A 22,988-nucleotide genomic window follows, 5' to 3' on the forward strand; every position below is an offset into this window, starting at 1 on the left:
TTAACTGAAAAATAAACACACTTCAGTATATTATATGAATTGGACTCGTGTAAACACATCGCTTTTTAAGTGCGGACAACCCCCGTGTGAGTAAAACATGGACTCGTCCTGCAGTTTAAGCCAATCACAGCAGCGGCTGCGGTGACTCTTGAAACTTCACTGCTGGAAGGTAAGTGTTGATTTTCTCTGCAGACCAAAGTTTAATCCTTTAAAATAACACAATAATCACAAAAACCTGCGGACAGTAGTCGAGGGAAATAGTTCCTTAGTTGCAAAACAGTGCAACTATTATGTTGATGATGTTTAAAGACGGTGGATGTGAACGAGACGAAGACAAACACAGTGTAGAGTTGTGTTATTGGCTGAAACACTAAATAGAGAAAGTGAAAACAGTAATGCAACCTCAGTGTAGTCCTCTGTAGAAAAGTACCCCTGAAAAATCACCAAGTTTTGTGAGTTACTCAGTTTGTGTAGACTTTATGAATATTGTGAAAAGCTGTGAAAGTCAAAAAAAAATGTTTTTTCTTTTATGATTCTCAGATTTTTAACACAATAAAGACATAACAAGATTAAAAAAAACATCAAGAAACTCTGAACAAAAGACACAGAGAATTAAAAATAATATCTTAGAAAATATAAAGACTTTCGGTCGGCCTCAAGGAAGTTCTGGCAAACCATCCGGCGAACTGGGGGTATCGTCGGGCGGTGGAAGGAACACTTTGAGGACCTGCTGAACCTGACTAACACGTCCCCTGAGTCTGAAGACTCGAGGTAAGACTCGTCCATATCCCTGGCAGAGGTCACTGAGGTAGTCAAGAAGCTCCCCAGTGGCAAGGCGCCAGGGGTGGATGAGATTCGCCCCGAGATGCTGGACATTGTTGGGCTGTCATGGCTGACACGTCTTTGCAATGTCGCGTGGAGGTCGGGGACGGTACCTCTGGAGTGGCAGACCGGGGTGGTGGTTCCCATTTTCAAAAAGGGGGACCGGAGAGTGTGTGCCAACTATCGGGGTATCACACTGCTCAGCCTCCCTGGGAAAGTTTATTCCAGGGTGCTGGAAAGGAGGGTCCGTCCGATCGTCGAACCTCTGATTCTGGAGGAACAATGCGGATTCTGTCCTGGACGTGGAACAGTGGATCAGCTCTTTACCCTTGCAGGCCTACTGGGGGGGTCATGGGAGTTTGCCCATCCAGTCTTCATGTGTTTTGTAGACTTGGAGAAGGCCTTCGACTGGGTCCCCCGGGGAGTTCTGTGGGGGGTACTGAGGGAGTATAGGGTACCGGGGCCGTTGGTACGAGCAAAGTGAGAGTTGTGTCCGTATACTCGGCACAAAGTCGAATACGTTTCCAGTGGGTGTTGGACTCCGCCAGGGCTGCCCCCTTGTCTCCGATCCTGTTTGTGATATTCATGGACAGGATCTCAAGGCGCAGCCGTGGTGAGGAGAGTGTCCGGTATGGGAACCTCAGAATTGCGTCTTTGCTTTTTGCGGATGACGTGGTTCTGTTGGCTTCCTCAGCCCGTGACCTCCAGCAGGCATTGGGGCGGTTTGCAGCCGAGTGTGACGCGTTAGGGATGAGGGTCAGCACCTCTAAGTCTGAGACCACGGTTCTCTGCCGGAAAACGTTGGCTTGCCCCCTCCGGTTGGGGAGTGAGCTCCTGACCCAAGCGAAGGAGTTTAAGTATCTCGGGGTCTTGTTCACGAGTGATGGGAGAATGGAGCATGAGGTGGACAGACGGCTTGGTGCGGCGTCTGCAGTATTGCGGGCGTTGTACCGGGCTGTCGTGGTGAAGAGGAAGCTGAGCCGCAAGGCAAAGCTCTCGATTTACCGGTCCATCTATGTTCCAACCCTCACCTATGGTCACGAGCTGTGGGTAGTGACCGAAAGAACGAGATCGCGGATACAAGCGGCTGAAATGAGTTTCCTCTCTGTCTCAGGTGTGTTTTACCTGCTAAGATAAGCCCCGAGCACGATTTATGTTATTGTCTGACAGAAGTTGCACTTTAATGATGGTGAAATAGTCAGATGTAATAGGAATACTTGCCTTTTGGGGGCGACAACATGTTGTACTTAATGTAAAATTTAGATACCTTGATATGTACAGCATGTGGAGTCTTGCTATTATTGGTGAATTTGTTGTTTTGTTTTTTTCTGATGATTTATGGCATTATAGCTGTTTAAAACATTTTTACAGCCATGATTTACTTAATTTCTGTATCTCTGCAGCACCATGGCGAAGAAGAAGGTGATCATCGACACAGACTGCGGCATAGACGACGCTCAGGCCATAATGATGGCCTTGGCAGCGCCCAACGTTGAGGTCGTGGGTGTCACCTGTGTGTTTGGGAACGGGGCGGTTGATAATGTGTGTCAGAACGTTCTGAGGGTGCTCTCCGTCTGTGAGCGTGAGGGGGTGAGTTTACTGAAGCTTTATTCAAATGACCACGAAAAACAGTTGTATACGTTGCAACTGACCCATCTGACTGTTTTCTGATCTGCCATATTGAAGGTTTACGTAGGTTTAAGTCAGAGAGATGTTGGACATTGTTGAAAGAACCACTAAACATTAGCTGCACATACCAGTTTTTGTTTTTCTTGTCAGAACATTTGATTGATTGATTGCTATAGGGAAGTTAAAGGTCCAATAGTATAGAAAGAAAAGGAGATGTCAGCATATTTTTCTCTGTACACAAATCCCACTGAAAACTGCACTAAGCTGAACGTTCTTTGGCAGATTCCAGTGTTTCGAGGTTCTGGTTCTGCTCTGGTTGGAGCCAGTAGCTCACCTACCGACCACTTTGGAACTGATGGACTTGGGGATGTGATAAAAGAAAAAGACCCGAAGTGGGAGGAGAAAATCCAGAAAGAACACGCGGTCAATGCAATGATCAGGCTGGTGACTGAGAACCAGAACCAGGTGAGAAACCCTCCTGTCCGCAATGTGCAGCTGCTCTCTGGTGTCGTATTACTAAAATGTCTTCTCCGCAGGTCTCGCTGGTGGCGCTTGGCCCGCTCACTAATCTGGCGTTGGCTGTCAGACTGGATCCGTGTTTTACCCAAAAGCTCAAAGATCTGTACATTATGGGCGGCAACATGGAAGGTAGAACCAACCCCATGATTACAGTGTTTGTTTGTGAAACATGTGGGCTTGTATAACTTGATTTTTGTCATTGTAGGAAAAGGAAATGTGTCACTCTGTGCAGAGTTTAACTTTGCAATGGATCCAGAGTCTGCATATATTGTTCTTGAAGAATATCTCTGCACTACATACCTGGCATCATGGGAATATTCCTGCAGAAATGGACTGACGTGGGTAAGATGTGTGCATGTGAAGATCTATGTTACCCTGCATGACTGTCTCCGTTCAAACTCATCACACAGAGTTCACTTGTGCAGGAGTTCTTCGAAGAGTTGATCAATCAGGACGCACCGGCTGCAAGATTTATGAAGATGATAACGTCTAAATGCTGGGCTTACTCCAAAGAAGCTATGTTGAATAAGAGAGATGTGTATTTCGGACCTGCCTTCGTCTCTTACGACGCCTATGCGATGGCGGCCTGCATCGACGGCAGCGTAGTGACGGAAAGAATCGAGTGCCCCGTCCGCGTGGAGCTGCAGGGCTCGATCGCTCGGGGCATGATGGCACTGGATCGCACCAACCAGCTGAAGAAGAGCCACAGTGTGTTTGTGTTGACTAAATGTGATGTTGCCAAGTTTGGTCAGTTACTCATGGAGTCTCTTAGACAACCTTTAAAGAAGTGATTTTTGGTGACGTACATCTGGGTTGCAAGAGAAACGATACTGTGCCAACCTGAAGCTAATTATTTTGCTGAAATACTTAACTGAAATTTGCTGACAAATAGTAGAAGTAAGCGTTGTTTGACCAATTTATCCTCACATAAGGTTTTGATGTATTTTCTCAAATGTTGATTCAGTGTTACATCATTTACCTGAACGTTTTTAACCAGCAGTTTCAGCAGCAAACATGAGGGGTTTCCATTTTTTCGTGCCTTGACTGATTAATTAAAAGTGCAATAGTTCAACAGGTGGCCACTTCTTACGTATTGTATCTTTAAAGAAGAGCAGCATCGCCAGTCAAATATGGAAGTTTTAAAATGTCGAGTGAAAAAGTGAAAAACGACACACATTGATTTTTGTATTTGCCTTTTTTCAGTTTGTATTGTATGTGCCGTAATGAAATTAACTACTGATTTAATTGTTTTCAAATTAAATTAAATAAAAACAGAGTGAAGAGTGTGTTACTGATCAGCAAATGACAGAACACATTAATATTCCTTTTTTTGCGAGTTAAAGACGCAATATGTAAGAATTTTAGTTTAAAACACTTAAAAATTAACTGAATGTATCAACAGAATGTGAAGAAATAGTTTTGACATATTTGTATTGTGTTGCAGCGATATTTACTTTTTACTTTATTTTCAACATTATAGCAAAAATATGGTTCATCATTCATTATTTCAGAAAAACCTGAAATGTTGCCAAAAGATCAGGGTGACACCGGTGACAGTGAGACGGTACATGTGGTCTTTAAATAAAAGTACTAAAAAAGACACAAAGTCATTAAGCTTTCATTTCTGTGTATTCAGAGTCAATGAGTTCTGGAATAATGTGCTCCAAGTTTAAAATGTTAGATGTCAAACTTCAGACGTCTTTCAAAAGTGGATGTGTCTGTATAGTGACCCACAAACTAAATAAGGAACAAGTCACCCTTGAAGTGGAAGCATTCAAAGTGACACTGCATCTTGAATCTTAGATTTATACCGTGTAACAGTAGTTGAGTAAAGCAACAGGACAGTGGAGAAGTTTGTCATTACGTCCAGGACACATAGTCTCTAAGTGACATCTTCACATGTTTGGCTATTAAAGCTGTCGTATACACGTTTATTGAGGCGTTGCACAATCTTTAACTCCTTTAAGACCTCCAACAAATCACCTGGGATGTTCCCTCCACGTGCGGTGAGTATGTGCAGAAAGAATATATTTATTTCAAGCAGAGAGAAACAATTGGAATAAGAGTTTACACGTTTAATATTTTCCTATCGATCGGATTATCAAAGGTTTGCTCATCCTCTTTCAATATGATTGAAAATTCATTCTGTTCAGGCCGGATTGGATCAGTCTCCTGAGCGATTGAGTTGTTTACATGAGGCATTTTTATTTTGATTGGGTGTGTATTCTGATTATTGGTGGAATATTAGGGTCCATGTAAACCGAGCTAATGGTTGAAAGGCTCCAAACAACAAGTTGTTCAAACGAGCATTTGAAAAGATGTTTAAAGCAGGAATCCATCGAACACACTGACCAAATCAAGAACCGCTGCAGAAGTTTAAAGGCAGCCTGCTAAATATTACAAGGCTCAAAGTCAGACCAGGACAGACTCATGGATGATCTAATGGGTTGAGTTTGAGGATAACTCGTCTGAGGCTCCTCCTTCTCAAGGGTCAAGCAGCTTTACTTATTAGCCAACGTTAGCTCAGCAAACATGAATGTGAGAAGCGTATTGACAGACAAATTAATGAATAACTGAATATTCTCAACAGTTAGAAAAAAAAACCAGCTTTATATTTCCAGCAGATTTGATGCTTCACAGGAGGCAGAACCTCTCTGCTCATGTAGGAAAAGTTATATTCTGATTAAATGCTCGGGGCATTTAAACACACATCTTTAACAAACTGAAGAAATATTAATATTTATTGAGCTCCAAGTGAGTTTCAGCCATAAATGTCGATAATGGTCTGAACACCACCTGCTCAGTGTCGGATGTTTAAATAAACAACTGTTTGCTAACAAGGTCACCTTATCAACATATGTCAATGTTGTGTTCACTTGTCTCTGCTGCCCCCAAGTGGCAACAAAAGTTATTGTAGGTTTAAAGCAACTTAAAAAAACCATGAAAACCACAATGTCTTGCTGAAGTCCTTTATTTAAATTGGCTGACAAACAGAGGCGATGTACAATACAAACCTCAAACTTAAGTGTTTCTATGATCACTTGACCAAATTTATTCTCACAGAAGGCTTTGATATTTTTCGGACCGAGCCCGCTTTAACATGGGGAACGTGAACGTTCATGTTCAAGTGTTTTGGGCCGTTGGTGTTCTGAAGAATCGCATGTCAGATAATGAAATATCCCTGCTGCCAAATAAAAGCCTAGTGCATCGATTTAACTTCAAATTTGACTTGTCAGACCTTTTTTTTTTTTAAGAAACCGATAAGATCCAATAAGAAACGGAAATGATTGAGAAAACACATGGCTTAAGATAAGATGTCTGTTCCAACATTAATACTGAACATTAAAGATTCTGCGCCATGTACCAAACTTTGAGGGGGGGGCATCATGACCAGCCTTCCTATAACAACAAAATGTCTGCACTGGCATTAGCATACCATGCCATCAACATTTTCAGTTGAGGGGCACCTGTTAAAACAAATCCAAATAAAAAGTTAGCATTTCTGCCCCCATGAATAAAAAGCTGCGGAGAACTAAATTGCGGGGTTGGTAACCTACAGCACTGGGCTACCAAACTCATTACACTTCAGGTAACATTGCTTTCTGTTGGGATTCTCTGATTATAAAAAAAATTTGATTTAGCGTACAGAGAGCGTCAAATCCATGACGTGCCTCCGTTAAGTGCAGTCACGTGCTGTTTTTAATTGCCGTTGTCGGAGGAGCTGGGCCAGGGCTCAGAGCTGCGCCTGCTCAGGGTGGGGCGCCACATGCTCCACGGGTTGTAGGTGCGACTCATCTCGGTGGAGGCCGGTGGCGACGGGGTGGGGCTGCTGACCAGGTCGGTCAGTGGTGTCGAGTTGGTCGTTGGAGAAAAAGGGTGCAAGGCCGAATCTGCGCTTGTTGACCAAATAGAGCTCCCGAAGGGCGTGGTGGTAGACCAGGGGTTGCGGCCGTTTCCCAGGAGTGACTAAAAAAAAGGAGAAGAGAAGCTTTACAGTGTGACCTTTTTCGGATCTAGCGTTAACATTCGTTAAGAGGGAATATCTGCGCGCTCTTACTGCAGTTGGGGCAGTCGGTGAGCTGGAGCTGCTGGGCCAGGGGTGCAGAGAGTCGTTGCTCGGTATGTCCCAGATGGACGAGGGTGGGGGGGTGAACTCAGGCCAGCTCTGCTGAGGCTCCGATGACTTCATTCCAGTGAAAACTAAAAAAAACAAAACACACACACACACACTCCAGTATGAATGCAGCCAGTAAACCATGAAGTGTTACACCAGTTACTCTACATTCTTCTGGTTGTGAGCAGCACAGGTTACCTCCCGTCAGGTTGAAGGAATTGTTGGGTCCGAAAGCAGAGAATGAGTTGGCTGGATGGTAGTTCGGACTGCTGGCCGTGTCCATGGGACTCCATAATCCAGAGCTACGGGAGAGAAAAATGTATACAGGGTATTACACCGGGATTGTGTCTTGATGTAAAGTGTGGATGTAAATAAGTCATCTTCTCACATTACCTGTCAGAGCTGTCACTCTCCACTGATGTCATGTGGGCCAGACTCTTTCCCTGGTCAGCTTTACCCGGGCCAGAGCCACCTGACGAGCACATACAACACATTAGTGCTCTCTCGTAAAAACAAACCACCTCAAGAACAATGTACACGCTTTGTTTCACATAGTGTTAGTTCGTTGTTACGTCTTTACCTGGACTTTTATCATAACCAGCAGCTACAGCAGCAAACGTGGGGTTCCCGTTTTTGCCTGGGAGCGGAGCGGCTGCACACAACTTATTTCCTGGGGCCTTCTTTTGGTTTACCTCACTGCAAACACAAGAGAGAAATTAATAAAAAATCTGGCTTCGTTTTAGTTAATTAAAATACATTAAACCAAAAAAGCATGTTGTATTGTAACAATACCTGTTACTGTTGAGTACACTGCTGTAGGAGCCTCGGGACAGTAGGCTCGGGGAGGTGGGTGGAGGCGAGCAGGTCCCGGCTGTGACGGATCTCTTCAGGAAAGGGTCTGCGTTTAACGTCTGGAGGGAGATCTGCTGAAGACTATCAGCTTCTGCGTGTGGAGAACAGGAGAAAATCAAAACTTTACAAGCCTGATTGGAGAATATTGGACAGACGCCGCATTCCTTTCAGAGCTCGACTTACGGACGCTGTTTTTGGAGAGGGGTACGTCCCACTCCGGAGACGCAAACTCCTTCTCCCCCTCAGAACTGCTGCTGTGGCCCAGCTCTGGCACTGAGCCGCTGGACAGCAGTTTGGCCAACAGAGAGGGGCGCCCGTCCTCGAGCTTTCCATCTACTGTCAGAGCACACGTGTCACAAACACATCTGGTACTGAAGCAGAGGGCGGGGTGACGACATTTAAGTGGAGATTTAGGGAACTCACATCTCTGTTTCGGCACAGGTCTCGTCTTTGGGATGTTGGTGAGAGGGAAGAGAGCTTTGGATGTGAAGCTCTTGCGTTGTTTGTTCTCCAGCGGTGTTACGTATGGCAGCTCCAGAGAACTGAGGGCGATAAAGATTTGTTAAAAAAAAAAACACAGGAAAAAAAACAACAGTAGTTGACAGTCATCACCTGTGATAAAATCAACACACCTGGACTTTTCTGCTTGGTTTTCTTTCTTCGTGGTTCCTTGTTTCTTGGGTTTGGGTTTGATGAGGAAACTTGAAGGTTCTTCTTTGACTTTTCCTGTGGTTACTGTTCTTCCTTTCTTTTTCACTGGTTCCTGGAAGAAATGATGAGAAAAATGATGCTTATCATTATGTCACTGAGCTGTTTTTAACTCCAAGTCAAGCCTTGTGTCTTGAAGACGTTGCTGGGAAGTAATGAGCAAGTTTTTGCAGTTTGTCAACGCTGGTATAAAAATAACAAGTGCATAATGGCCAACACTTCCCTTTTCAATGGGCATTTCAGAAGGTGCAATTCATGAATCAAACCATCTGTATGTGAAACAGTTCAATGTTTAAAACCTGAATGTGACGTGTCATACTGGACAAAAACCTTTATCTAAATCCAAAGCCCTGGGAGGCTAACCGTAACACTACCCCAACACACACACACACAGACATATTGTGCTGTATTCAAATCATCTACTGTACCAAGGTTCAACGTGAGCATTAAAAGTTAGATCGCACTGTGAGGATCATGAAGTGCAGCGTCCTGACGCATGACTGTTGCACACTGGTGACCAGTATCTTACACTGTCTTTAAGTAGCTAATATCATGTAGCTAAAGGAGCATAGCTACATTTTATTGTTGATATTATTATGTATCTATTGACTCTTCGTGTAATAGACTTCTGCCTGTTTTTACATTTAGTTAAAAACCCAGTGGAACAAACAGAAACGTTCAGTCAGAATAATTTGCACGAAAACAGGCAATATGCTGCACAGGACAGGAAATTATTGACTCAGGGCGTCGGGACTTTGATTCTCATTCGAAAAATGAGCTTTCCATTTTGATAATCGAAATGAACAGTATCTTCTCTTCTCTCCACCGCCGTCTACTTGTGCACATCTGAAGAAATAAAACATGACTGCTCTTCCAGACCTACAGACGATCAACTGACTGACAGCCTAGAAGATGTTTGGTTTATTTTCTTTGTCAGATCTTTTACTGATTTGTTTGGGAAGAGGGTTTACTCAAGACAGATTTGAGAAACCGAACTGTTTTATTCAACTTTGGACTCTTTATTTTTGGTGAATATTATTTGAACTTGCAAAAAGCTACTTGGCTAAAGTCTGCTCTAAAATACCCCCCATCTTTTTAAAGAAGAACATGAAAGTGAAAGTTGTCAGGGCATAAAACCAATCATCTGTTGGGCTTTTCAAATTGAGAAGCGAGAGTCTAACAGCCTCAGGAGTATAAAATGGAATCGAGTCGTGACCGTAAAAAAGTCACACTGAATTGTGAATTTGGACAATCATGACACACCTACTATTGACAATTGAGTGTATTAGGTTAGAGACATTGTGCACATCCTAGTTATCTGTGCATCTTGGCAAACTACACACAATATTGTGTTTTTTATGTGTTTGGTCTCCTCAGCTTTTTGTGTACGTCAAGTTGATTTGCAAGTGTTTGCATCATTAGTCCAAGTCTCCAGCTCTGGTAGAAGTGATGCACGGAGAGGGGGTTGACAGTAATGATATGAAGCTCAGGGCGTGAGAGCAGGACTAGTTACTCCAGTGTACCTCTTTGATGTTCGTCTCCACATCTGGATTGGAGGTCTCTGTCGTGGTGGAGGAGCTGTCGTCGTTGTCAGCCAGGTTGTCTTTAAGCTCGTCTCCCTGAGTCTTTACTGTGGATTTTTTCTCCTTCTCTTCCTTCCTTCTCTGGGCTTTTGCTTTGCCCCGCAGCTTGCCTTTGGATTCCAACACTGCAAACAATATGAACACATACGTCAAAGAGCTGTAAATGATTACAGAGGCCTTCTGCTCTCCTCTCATCAAAACAAATGTGGGTACCTTTGTTTTGTATAGACTGAGAGCTCTGTTCCTGTAGGGTCTCAGCAATGATGGACTCTGGACGGTCGAGGTCGTTGTCCATGGCTCCTATCAGGTTGGCATATTCTGCATCCTCAGGCCCGAGGCCTCTGTGAGGCAACGATGACCCACCTAAACTTTGACCGTGGAGATCCAGTTGTTTTGTACTCCGAGCCTTCCGGTTGGTGAGCTGACAGGCGGCCGGAGGGCCTTCTTGGCCTGAGGCTGTACTTCCTTTGGCCAGCTGGGAGGAAGTAGCTTGCATAGATGAGCGGGTGAAGCCGATCCTGGACCTCTTATCTTGGCTGTCTGAGTCGGATAAGGTGCGGCTGTTGCCTTGTCGGCCTCCGACCCGAGCTGCTCCATTGCTGGACGTATAAACTCTGGAGTTCTGGGTTGAGTCGCTGTAATCGTTCAACCTGAACGGTGAAAGAACAGTTTATGTCAGTGTGCATGCTGCAGTTACAACCAACTTCCTTTGAATACCTTCATTACTATATTTTGTGGTATTGCTGTAAAGATAAAAGTTGTTCTTTCTTTTGTAGGTGATTTCCTGTTAAACTGATAAAGAAGTGAAGCTCCAGGAAGTGATTGCTTCATGAGTTTGTGGCATTAGTAAAGCTAAAAAGGCTATATCTTGTTACCCATGTAGCATTTTCTGGTAATTTACATTTACTAAATCACTTTTTTATTATCCATGAATGAGACCTTCCCCTTCTCTCAGTTCGGTCGGTCAGAAAAGACACTTAAAGACGTCACCTTAGGCTCTCAGAACTCACCAAGGTTGTGTTTATATTTTTCCTGGTGTATTAATATGTCTGATGCATATTGAAGTAAAAAGAATAAAGTTGTACCTCCAAGTTTTGCTTTTTAAAGTGCAAAGAGAGAAACTATAGGGCTGAGGTTATCTGCACACAGGATAAACATGCAAAGCTGGCCGAACGACCAGTGATAAGGGCCGACTGGTGGTTAGCCACAGACGCTGACCGACAGTCATTCACGGTCTCCTCTTCGTATCAGGGCCCTTTCAACAACTTAATCACACTGATGGACGTTATTTAGAGATTTTTGTGAGCCACAGACAAACTTGGTCTGTTTCAGCATAAATTTAATGGAATACTTGTCTTTAATGTTTAATAATCTGTGTTCCTCTTCACTGTACATTACATCTTTCTGTACAGGAGCTGCAAAGATTAATCGATTAGTTGTCAACTATTAAATTCATTTTTTTAGCATTTTCTGACATTTAATAGACTAAACAACTAATCAAATAATCAAGACAATAATTGAGATTAATCAACAATGAAAATAACTGTTAGCTGCAGCCCTATTGTGCATATTGATGGCGTCGTGTGGTTTAAGCAACAATTTTGCTTGATCAACCGCTGCATGAGATGTCATTCAGCTCTTCCCATGTTGAACTTACTTTGAATCACTGTGAATTTGCACAATTTCCCTGAGATTAAACGGTCTCCCAGTCTCCAAGCTGGAGTTGGATTCCACGGACACACGTCTCTTGAAAGGCTCCCATATGCTCTGAGCCTCCAGGTAGGCCGTGGCAATCACCAACAGAAACATAAAACTGAGGAGACACAGACACAACAAATGCATCTGTTAGCTGGGGGTGGTGCTCTCTTCAGGCTACGCCGCAGATGCCGGAGCGATACTCACCTCATAATGAGAGACACTATGATGTAGAGCTCCAGCTCCCAGCTCGGTCTGGGCAGGCTCTCGGCACATGCAGCTAACATGTGGTAAGGCAAGGAGGCGTTCAGGACAAACACGAACTCAGAGCCTCCACATGTCACCAATTTGAGCTCCCGGATCACTCGAGATGAAGTGAAGTCCGGTGTAAACCTGTGAGAACGGCAGGAAATGTTGAGTTTAAAAAGCTGACAGCAGACAGAGGACAGAGGTGGTGGCTAACTGGAAGAGCTGGGAGGTATCTTAGTGATTTGGGAATATATTAGTTGTTCAGCTGCATCAGAGGGAGGGGTGCACTACCTCACGTGATCTCATGGGGAAGCAGATGTAAACAAAACTGAGACTGACGTGGCGCAACAACCTGCTGTATTAATGTTAATGCTTTGCAGTGAGAAAAAACAAGACACGGTCAACATGGGATGACTATACCTCAGAGAGAACTGGAAGTGAGATTTCGACAATCTTAGTCATATCTGTCATCTGTAGCTGGCCAACGTTTGCCTAGCAACACTGTCAGCTGCTCCGGGATGCCTACCTCATTGGCTATTGTGGTCCTGCTTTGGAGGCACTGACAAAATTATCCAGATTTTAAATCCTCAATATCAAACACGTTTGATATTTATTTGGGGCGGCCCAAATGAGTCTGAACAGTTTGGGAGATTTTAAGATTGGATCAGTACACCTCTCACATTACCACATAATCTGGGCCACACTTTGGTACGGAACAAGCTCCCGGACCAGATTTCTCCTGATTGTCTGGAGGGCCAAAATTAGGCTTAAATTGACCCGAAACTCCTGTAAAATGATCCTGGCCTGAGAGAGGCAGCTCGAAGTCACATCCTCCTCTGATGCTTTTTAAAAAAAAAAAAACACAAAATGAAGGGAGTGTACATCTTATAAATAGGATGTTTAACCTGTTAATGGTCTGGACTGATAAGGGACAGTTTGCAGGATGTACCGTGTTCGAACTTAATTTTCCTAATCCATCATGGAGCAGGTGTTTGGAGTTGGAAGGTTTGACAGGCACAGGTGTGGTTAATAACATTAATACATTTCTACAATCCATTTGGGTGCGTCTGTTCCAGGCTTTCATCTTTTACGTGTCGACTAACTGGTTAACCGTCTGTGACACTTACTGTAAACAGAACAAAACCTTTGTTGTTACCGTTGTCATTTTCCTGCTATGACAAATCAAAATGTCCACCATGGGAAAAGTCTACACTGCAACATGAAAGGTGTTTAATTTCAACTAACCTTGATCCAAATGTAAAAGACTTTCATAACAACAAGCTCGACTTCATTCTGCAACTTCCGCACAAGTGTGAGCATTTATCGTTTAATGTCTGTTAATATCCGTTTGTTAAGCTGCAGCGGCACCAAAGGTCGGAGTGGGACGGGTTTAAACGTGGCACACAGAATGGCTTGTGGACTAATAACAGAAGTCCAACAAGTTGTAAATGATACAGCGTTTACAGCATCCCTTCTCTTCTGCTGCAACCCTTCTGAGAACTAGCTGAATCAGCAGTCTCCTTATCAAAATATTGCTCATTTTCAAGATGCATAACTGTACAGCACATCATAAATCGTTAGCATGTGAACCAAAGCTAACAGACACTGTGTGTGTTTGTACAATAAATCTGCTTACTCATTTAACTGCCGCCATGTTCGTGCCAGCAAAAATCTGGCTGCACTCATTGTCCTTCTGGTGTAGGAAAAAATATGTTTCGGCTTGTTTGTAATTCCTTGCTAGCTCGGAGGTTGTTGTTGTTTGATCTAGCGACAGGTATTCAGATAACAGTAACAAGTAAATGCCGAAGGAAGAGGAGAATACCACCTGAGGCTTTCTACCAACTTTACATCCGGTGAGTCAGACAACTGATGACTAGCACATAAGCTGGCGCGCTGACAATATTTGCTAGTTTACAACAACAGGTGACCTAATCAAGATCAGATTGCTAATTGGTGAAGCTGGGCGTGGCTCTCATTTGAGACGTTTGCACGTGTCGATGTTGAAGGCCTCCGCAGGTGTTTTCACTGAATTTGCATGATCAGATTCAGGTTAAAGTTGAGCTCTGCTTATCACAGAACACAGTTTGTACAGGTGTAGCAGCTTGTAACATTAATAATGGCTGCTGTACATTTTGGTGGGACACTTCCACGGCCCTGCATGTGCACGCTGCACTGTAAAGGTTGACTACTATAATAGGCCTTTTTTTCCCACAGCAGACATTTTGAGTTGTCATAGTAGGAAAAGCACAGCGGTTTTTAATGAGACTAACGAGGGGTTTAATCTATACAAGTGTCCAGAATGACTGAGGTGTGACGTATATCTGCTTTACCAACTGTATGATCGTTTGCTTCCGGTGCTGACTCTACAGTACACATCTGGAGTTATCTCAGTGCTTTTTTATCCATAACTTAGTTAAAATACTTAAATAGTTAGCTTTGTATATATCATCAGTTTACAGTTTGTTTTTGTACATTTTTGATTATTTAGATAATGACGTAGGTGTACCTAACTAGCTAACATTTAGTCTGTTGTTGCTCCTGTCTCAGCTTGTTTGAAAGATGTTGCCGTCATAGAATTCAGAATAAGTTAATATTTACAAAAATCAATAAAGTTAAACATTACATATATTCTCTTTGTATTATTTTCAATTGAGCATATGTAAAAATAATATTTTTTTTAAAAAAAGCATCAGCTACTGATCACATTCTGTTTTATGTTTTAGTGTCCCAACTTTTTTCTAATCAGGGTTGTGTGACTGGAATTCAGCCATTATTCAATTTTATTATTTACACCTGTGCTTTTCCCACAAAGTGTCTTCCATGAAAAAAAGACCTCCTATGGGATGTAACCAAACTTCATGCACCAACAAGAATGATAAGGGTCTAACCCTGAGAGGTGCGAGTGAACGGTCACACACAGTTCTGAGAAAGCAGATTAAGTAGAATATCTTTGTAGGGCTTTTAAAAACACGGCCATCAGGTAAGGGAGCTCTGATTGATCGGGCACCGGTCGTTATCAGCTGATATGCGATAGCTGATAAGCCGCACTCACCGCAGGACTCTGCTGCTCACCGGCTGCTAACAGCTCACTAGCTTCTCCACCTTTCATTATCAATACGGATTTTATCAAATCAATGACAAGTTAGGCAACTTTTTTTTATACAACTTAAACTAAGAAAGTTAATAATCTAAAATTGGTGCAGCAAAGTAGAATTGACCCCTAATTGTACAGTGGTCCAGTTTTGGCACCGACTAGCACAACTATTACTGAGGACAATACACAGCCCCAGAGCTGGTGTCACTAACTTTCGAGCAGACATTGACTGAAGAAAAAATACCCTGACTTGAATATTTGAGGTGGATGTGTGTGTAAATATGTGCGAGTGGACTTGAACTTTAAGTGATGAAGAAAAATGAGTGCTGAGGGGAGAGAGAGCAGAGGCTGCAGAGAGACAGAGAGCCGATTCATCCTCTTACTGAGGGCTTACTCAGCCAGAGAAGCTGAGGACAAGTATTAATAGAGCTTGTGGGAGATGGGGAAAACACACACACACACAGACACACACACAGACACACAGACACAGACACACACACACACACACACAGACTGAAGTTTCTATGCAGTACCCAAAATTCAACAGAGAAATGCTTGCTGCACAAAGCGAAACGACACGTGTGTTCACTCACAGTATAATGAGGTCTTTTGAAGTGTTTGGCTTAAGTGCAAATTCTTGACAGTTGAGAACTTTGAATCCATATCCTTCACAAGCTTGTCCGTTGATCTCTGCTGATCTGATGGTGATCGGGAGCAGGCCTGTGTTCTCCACTCTGAAGGTTCTCTTCAGGGTGAAGTTTGGCTCTTTGACTTTTGTCTCTGAAATAAACGCAGAGAATATTTAAACGTTTATTGGAAAAGAAACAGAAAAGTGTTATTATTCTTTTTGCTTTATTAGTTTTTATAACTTATATTTCAGACAGTTTATGCAATTGTGTGGGATGAATGTTTTTATTTTATCACTTAGTGTCTAATGTGTTAAGTATTGGGAGAGGTGTCTGAATGTATTAAAAATATGCACAGGCTTTATTTCCCCTCATGTTTGTCTCCGACCAAAAGATAAGGACAGAAATAAGTCTGAGACATTTTACTCTTAATAATAATAATAATAATAATAATAATAATAATAATAATAATAATAGACTATTGATCACTTTGAAATATAAAGACATCAAGTAGAAACAGTGAACAGTCAGTCCTGGAAAATGGCCTGAAGTTCTGCTACTATACTATATGACATTGTGTGCAGAAGCTTGTTATAAAAAGTCGTGCACCTTATTAAACACACTGGTAATAGTAACAGATCCGACATACAGAGTGTGTGTTCAAGTAATTTAAAAACTTGACATATGTAACAAGAAGTGGCAAAGTACAACCCACGTGATGCATTTATGATCTCACTATCATACTGCCTGGACTTTCTGGTGGTGGTAGATGTAACCTAAAGTCAAACAGACTCTGAGCACTTAGTCATTTCATGGTTCTTGAGCAGATCAGACAGCTATTCGATCTAGACTCCGATCGATGTAGACTCTGTGAAAGAGGATCTGCTCCCTCTGTAGATATAAAAGGCTCATTCTAAAGTAACAAAAACCCAACAGTTCTTATTTTCAGAGGATAATACAACAATTATATTCCATTTGTGCATATACATCCCCCTAAATCCTACACACTGTACCCTGAAATCATATTTTAATTTTATCTTGATATGAGACACCTGACATGGTCGGTGTAAATGGGGCCAGTGGTCACACTGATCTGGACTACAAACTCACTCTCTGTGCAGTCTTTGAGCAGGGCCTCCGTCATCTTGAATCTCAGCGAGCTCCCTTGTCCCGGGGGCTTCCCTGCAACCTTCAGGCTCTCTGTCGTACCTCGGCCGTGAAGTATGATTGTGTCGATCACAGTGAGATTATTCCTAAAACAAATCACACCATTTCAGAACAGAAACACATTTAAGGAGGATCCCCATTAACTCCCACAGATTAGTTGCTAATCTTCTTTGCATCCTTTAAAGACACAAAAACTACAGGAAATCCGAATTATAACCACACGTTTGGTTAGTTCTGACAGTACCTGACTATGAGGAGGGAGGAGACACTGTGGTTGCTGACGGGAGTGAACCTCACGTTGAACGACTTGACTTCTCCGGGCAGCAGGAGGAGGTTGTACACAAAGGGTCTGGTTGATCCCTCCACGAAGCCTGTACTGCTCTTCATTAGCGACGTCTGACAAACAAACAGAGGGCCTCTTAGAGAAGAAACGGTCTCCACATGCTGCCTCCACCGCGGACAGGAGGGCTGTGGTTATCAATGCGATTACATGTCGAGCAGCTGATTCTGAGAATCCCTGAATGTCACTCGCGCAGCCCTCACCTGATTTCTGTGAACCTGAAACTCTAAGGTGTTTGTGTCGATGTTGATGTTGGACAGATTTCCTAATGGCAACCTGGGAGGTAAAAATAAGGGGGTTAGGGTTAGATCTCTGTTAGAACGAGATAAAGTCCATAGAGAAAAGGAGCGTGCAGATTTCTCACCTGTCAGCCAGCTTTCCAGAAAACACTGAGGGGCTGGGTAACAGGGCCAAGGGGAGAACTTGGACGTAGACGAGGACGTCGGCAGGATTTTGCAGGATCACCTCCTCATCCTGCAGAGATACAGAAACATGTCACTCCTCAACGTCAAACAAAAACTTTAACGGCACTTTAAAAAAATTCCTGTAACAACAGGCGGATCCGTTTGTACTCACAGAGGAGCTGTTTGTGTTGGTCAGAGGGAACGTAATTCGTTGGGAGGAGTTGACCACCGATGGCCAGGTCAAGTGCGCCGTTATTTTAGCCTGTACGTTCTTCTGAAGGTCCGTGTTGACTTCAAAGACGGCTTCAACCCTTCAGGAGGAAAAGAAACATCTTGTGACATTCTGTAAATAGCCCGTCTGTGTGGAACAACTAATTTAACGACAAAATTTGATCAAAGATCAGAGAATCCTAACAGGCTTACTTGTGGCCTGAGCGCTCTTTGAGCTCTTTCCATCGTCTGAGGAGTTTCTGATGGAGATCGACATCAGCGTCCCAGATATCCTCCTGTAACGCCAGCCCATGAGGCTTCGACTCAGCTGTGAAAGAAAAGAACATATTTTCCTTAATTTCTGACTCATATTTTGTGAGATTTGAATGTTACACAAAGGGCTGTACCGAATAGTTTGAAGCAGTGACATTGTCTTTTCATTCTGTTTAAACTCAGTATTCCTGCACAGTTGCAGATCGAGATTAGGTTACATGAATATTACTATTTGCAGTATTAGGTTAAAAAAAGGAGATAGATAAAAACATGTTGGGAGTTTTTGAAATGATTATCTAATGATCTTTATCTGCTTCAGTCTATATTTGTAGCTGTTTAGCCTTTCAAAGACTGCCGTGAAATAATCGTTTGCTTTCCTGCTTGGAGACATATTATGCTCATTTTCAGGTTCATAATCTTATTTTGGGTTCCTACTAGAACTACTAGGTTTACACGCTTTAGTGCTCAAAAAACATGTCAGCTTTCTCACACTGTCCAGTGATGCAGCTCTGTATTCCCCCTCTGTCTGAAACACTCTGGATATTCAAGAGGGGGGGGCCTTAAAGAGACGGGAGCTAAAACAGTCTCCTCTGATTGGTCAGCTCACACATGACTGAACCAGCACCGATAACAACAAGGGAACATCTGTGCTAAATCAATTCTTACGTGCCAAACTAGCCGCTAGGTATAATTTATGTCGGGACTACTGATGAGGCGTTTCAGGAGCAGTGTTTTCTGCGGGAGAGAGGAGCTTCTGTTGGTGCGGACTTTGACCTCTTTCCTTCAAGATATAGTATTATAGGTCTCCTTTAAAGTTCAAGTCAGTGATTGTGGACGAAGTTAATCGTTGACTTTCATTCCTACATCGTCAAACACCAACGCTGGCTCTGCACGAGCCATAAACCCACAGGGTCGGCATTTGACGACCTTGGAGTGAGACTTATCAACCGTCTTTCTCCAGAATGGCTGACTCCACCGTTAAACAGGGAATAGTAGCAGCAAACTATTAGCACCATAAATTACATTTTTATTCCCACAATAACAATACATTTATTTAGGCTCTAACACTGTTTCAGTAAATTACTAGGAAAAAAAAATAGTCGTGTATTCTGACTGAATTAAAGTAGGACATTCGAATCTTCACTCAAAAACCTCAACAGCTGCTTCAAATGTAAAAAACTGAGATTCGGTACAGCCCTGGTTACACACGCTCCAAATAAAAACTTACATTTAAGCACAAATGGCAGCCCCACATAACAGTGATCACCACACTGCAAGCTGGCGTCAAAATAAATATTTGCCACCTGAAAAAGATGGAGGAAAGAAAAATAAGTTCATGTTTATAAGGACGCGTGTGGCTCACTGGTGCTGCTCGGTGGGAGGAGGGGCTACCTTAGATTTACGTCTGGGCTCCAGCTCGTCTTTGTTGTTGCGGAGCCGTTTGTAATAGAAGCGTATATCTTCTGTCAGGGAGCGGATCTGCTGGAGCCTCACTTTCTGCGTGAAAGAGCTCTGTATGCTGTAGCTTTGATGAACAACTTTCCCCTGAAAAAAGAAAAGACACATGAACAGTTGTGTTCAGAGCTGTAACACCTCTGGCATGAAACAGGAAAGAAGGGCCTCGGCATATTATCTCATCTTTCTGGTGGTTGCCACTACGGGACTGGTGTGAAATGTTTACTTACAGGAAATGAAGGTGGTAAAACGATGTGTTTGGGGGAGCTGTTTAATGTACCCACTGCTATGAGAGCTTTCACCGGGATGGTTAATATCTGAGGGAAAAGAAAAGAAAAATTAATCCCACCAGTAGACTGAATGGTGCAGGATGCTCAAGTACAGTGTGAGCAGCAGGCTTGACCGGTCACCAACCTCATAATCTGTGGTTATGTGCACAGCTCCATCGTACGTGCCCTCCAGAGCCTTGGCCACAAGCGTCACTCTGAACGCTGCGTAATAGCCTGATGCTAATATCACCTGCGTAGACAAAAAATAAATGTGCATTAGTTTTGCTTTCTTTTTCAAGCAGAAATACTTTATTGTGCCGAGGCTGCAGAGTCTCTACACAGGAAGTGGTAAACTGTCAAGTACCTTGTTATTTATACGTTTTCTGTAGTCGTCATCGTCATGACTTCAAAATAGCTTCTATCTGTGATCTTTGTGGTTTGAAAATATTGAGATTCAAAGTTCTCATATGCTGCATAGCAAAACTGTCACGCAGTAGAGTTCTCTCAGATAACAGGCACCATGATGGTATTTTCTACATTTGTAATATCAAAATTACCTTTTAAATGTCTGTTTTTAGAACGGGCATTTTGACACTGTCTGATACTGAGAATCTGCTTGCAATAACAAGGTCTATCTGGTAAGGTATTACAAAAGTTAGCAATGTTTTACCACAGAAAAGGTGAATTCATTAAAGCTGCTGTAAGTGTTGTCGTGGTTTAAACCAACTGTCTGTTGTGCAGTTAGCAACCAGCTCCCTCCTCTCTATGTCACCACAGGCAACCGCAGCGACAACCTACAGACAAACCTCGTACTTACAATCCATATATTTCTAATTTTTAGCTGCCAACTTCTCCGCAGATGAAACTTATATAATTAACTTGATTAGGATGGGAGCAAAATATTATATCTACCCTCCTTTTATACATCTAAAGATACTGACTTTGAAATGTATTTGACTGCTAATAAAAATTGGGAAAAAAAAAACTATTAGATTATTTAGATATTTCAAATTTACTCTATTCTTCTCTCCTTCCCCACAATTTTCCTAAATTTGTTGCACAATTTAATTTATTTTTACATTATTTCATCATTTTATATATTTTCTGCAATCGCATGCAATTCAAAACAACAACAATATGAAAAAGCTAAAGATGAGTTTACTGATGTCTGCTAACGCGTTCCCTCCTCGTTCTACATTGTTTTGCTTTTTGCTGCTTTCCCTCTATCTGGTGTTCTTCTTGTTGGAGCTCGTCAGTCACTGTCTGTACATGTCTGCAGCAGCAGTACACAAGTTAGAAACAGACACAAACAAAAGCAGTGATGGAATGTAGCCAAGTACAAATGTACACAAATATGACTGCTGGGTAGTTATTACAACACTGAACAAATGTGGAGGATGGAAGCTAATAATAGTAAGATTAATTCATTCAAACAAGTGTTTGAATGAATTTTGGCGAGCTATACGTTTAGCAATGACCTAATAAAAATGACTTTGAGGTTTCAAAGCATCTGCTTCTATAATATTTAATGACATTTTCAGCTTTTTTAACCTCAGTCAAAAAGCAGTGATGTAACCAGGTAAAAACACTGACTGGCTTTCACAGCTTTGGAGTCATGTCAGGTGAAAAACGTCAGAAAGGACTTCAGGTCACGGCTTGATGTCACAAATTCCATGCACCTTGTTTGCAGTGTAATGAAATACAACACTGCAACCTTCAAAATGACCATCATGTTGAAGTGAGGCTCATGTGACAGTCTCAACAAATAACAGAACATGAGAAGCTTCATAAAAGTAGGATTAAATCCTGGGCCCCTTTGAATTGGACGGATCAGTGATGGAGTTTGGGATTTCTACCACATTTAGTGTGACCTGAACATAAAGCCAAACGCAGCTTTGAATGACACTGCGGAGGTCTTACTGTTTTGTGATGAGAGGCTGAAGTGTTCTGCAGCTCTCGCAGGCGACTCAGAGCCACTGTTGTATTTCCTCTCTCTGTCTTCAGCAGCTCCATGGACAGACTGTCTCCTGTGACCAGCCAGGACTTGATCTCCAGCTGCAGGACAGAAAGGCGTTTTAAAGGGAATCAAAGGACAAACATGTGTAACACTCTTTGCACTAGGATTTGTTTGTTTTTGGTCAACAATCTGTGTGTACTTTAAATTGTTCACAGCTATTGCTGTGGAAATGAACATGTTTGCAAAAAGGCTTAATGTATGTTGCAATAAGCCCAAATATTCAAAAGCACAAGTCAGCAGATTCTAAAGAATATGTAGACGCGCTTTACACAATGCCAACAGTGTATTGTGCAATAAACAGGAAAGACAAAATATTCTCTTTATCTGACACTTGTTAGATAATTAGCAACTGTTTTATGTGTGTTGTATTAATACGTGCAGTGTACTGCGTGATCTCACCTCTATGGGATTACTGTTAACCACCACAAATATGATGCTGCTGGTGTGTGTTGCACTGCGAACACCAAAGTCCAGGAGGTTCTCCTTCAGACTGGGAGGCAGGACCAGTGGCTGTTCACGGCAAAGAACAAACACACCACATTACCAACAGACACATACTCTGTCCTACAAAGGTTAAACACAGTGACGACATATGTGGCTACAATTCAGTAAAGACCTGAATCCCACATCTTGATCTCTGTTATTCAAGATAGAAATTTAAAGTGCCATATCAATGTATCATTTCTGTGAAAACTGCATATTTAAATTTGCATTAACTACAAAACAGAGCTGAAAACAGGGCAAGAAAATGTGCTCAAGTTTTGTAGTTGCTACATTCTGACTTTCTGCAGCTGTCCAGGCTGCAGTAACCAGCTAAACTTAAGAGGCCACAATCACCACACTTCCTGCACTCTGTCACAGAGAAACAGCTAAAGCAAGAGAGCTATATCCAGCAATAGTCATCTGGTGAAACAGACACAGCCGGGGTTATATAAAGCTTAAAACAAAAAACTGTACCTACA

The 22,988-nt window shown here is 42.5% G+C and overlaps 2 protein-coding genes across 2 annotated transcripts in view; one reads left to right on the plus strand and one right to left on the minus strand.

Annotated features, from left to right (window-relative positions):
• Nucleotides 1-2,197: 2,197 nt before the first annotated feature.
• Nucleotides 2,198-4,256, plus strand: LOC141004666 (inosine-uridine preferring nucleoside hydrolase). The gene is made up of 5 exons (XM_073476317.1): nt 2,198-2,412; nt 2,734-2,916; nt 2,988-3,099; nt 3,176-3,312; nt 3,396-4,256. The coding sequence occupies exons 1-5, from the start codon at nt 2,230-2,232 to the stop codon at nt 3,759-3,761; spliced, it is 981 nt and encodes a 326-aa protein (XP_073332418.1). The 5' UTR covers nt 2,198-2,229; the 3' UTR covers nt 3,762-4,256.
• Nucleotides 4,257-5,925: 1,669 nt separating this feature from the next.
• The window catches only part of tmem131 (transmembrane protein 131), a 34,099-nt gene continuing 17,036 nt past the window's right edge, over nt 5,926-22,988 (minus strand). The window contains exons 16-41 of the mRNA XM_073475900.1: nt 22,426-22,536; nt 21,930-22,064; nt 20,155-20,259; nt 19,971-20,057; nt 19,678-19,830; nt 19,514-19,589; nt 18,226-18,340; nt 17,975-18,113; nt 17,763-17,872; nt 17,602-17,674; nt 17,303-17,454; nt 17,002-17,144; nt 15,859-16,045; nt 12,130-12,315; nt 11,885-12,040; nt 10,441-10,877; nt 10,168-10,352; nt 8,569-8,699; nt 8,360-8,478; nt 8,120-8,272; nt 7,877-8,027; nt 7,665-7,780; nt 7,478-7,556; nt 7,283-7,386; nt 7,028-7,170; nt 5,926-6,936 (exon numbers count right to left, since the gene is read on the minus strand). Coding sequence (XP_073332001.1) covers nt 6,670-6,936; nt 7,028-7,170; nt 7,283-7,386; nt 7,478-7,556; nt 7,665-7,780; nt 7,877-8,027; nt 8,120-8,272; nt 8,360-8,478; nt 8,569-8,699; nt 10,168-10,352; nt 10,441-10,877; nt 11,885-12,040; nt 12,130-12,315; nt 15,859-16,045; nt 17,002-17,144; nt 17,303-17,454; nt 17,602-17,674; nt 17,763-17,872; nt 17,975-18,113; nt 18,226-18,340; nt 19,514-19,589; nt 19,678-19,830; nt 19,971-20,057; nt 20,155-20,259; nt 21,930-22,064; nt 22,426-22,536 — 3,813 coding nt within the window. The 3' untranslated portion in view covers nt 5,926-6,669. The remainder of the gene's footprint in view (nt 6,937-7,027; nt 7,171-7,282; nt 7,387-7,477; nt 7,557-7,664; nt 7,781-7,876; nt 8,028-8,119; nt 8,273-8,359; nt 8,479-8,568; nt 8,700-10,167; nt 10,353-10,440; nt 10,878-11,884; nt 12,041-12,129; nt 12,316-15,858; nt 16,046-17,001; nt 17,145-17,302; nt 17,455-17,601; nt 17,675-17,762; nt 17,873-17,974; nt 18,114-18,225; nt 18,341-19,513; nt 19,590-19,677; nt 19,831-19,970; nt 20,058-20,154; nt 20,260-21,929; nt 22,065-22,425; nt 22,537-22,988) is intronic.

Source organism: Pagrus major, chromosome 11, assembly GCF_040436345.1.
Source record: "Pagrus major chromosome 11, Pma_NU_1.0".
Lineage (NCBI taxonomy): Eukaryota > Metazoa > Chordata > Actinopteri > Spariformes > Sparidae > Pagrus > Pagrus major.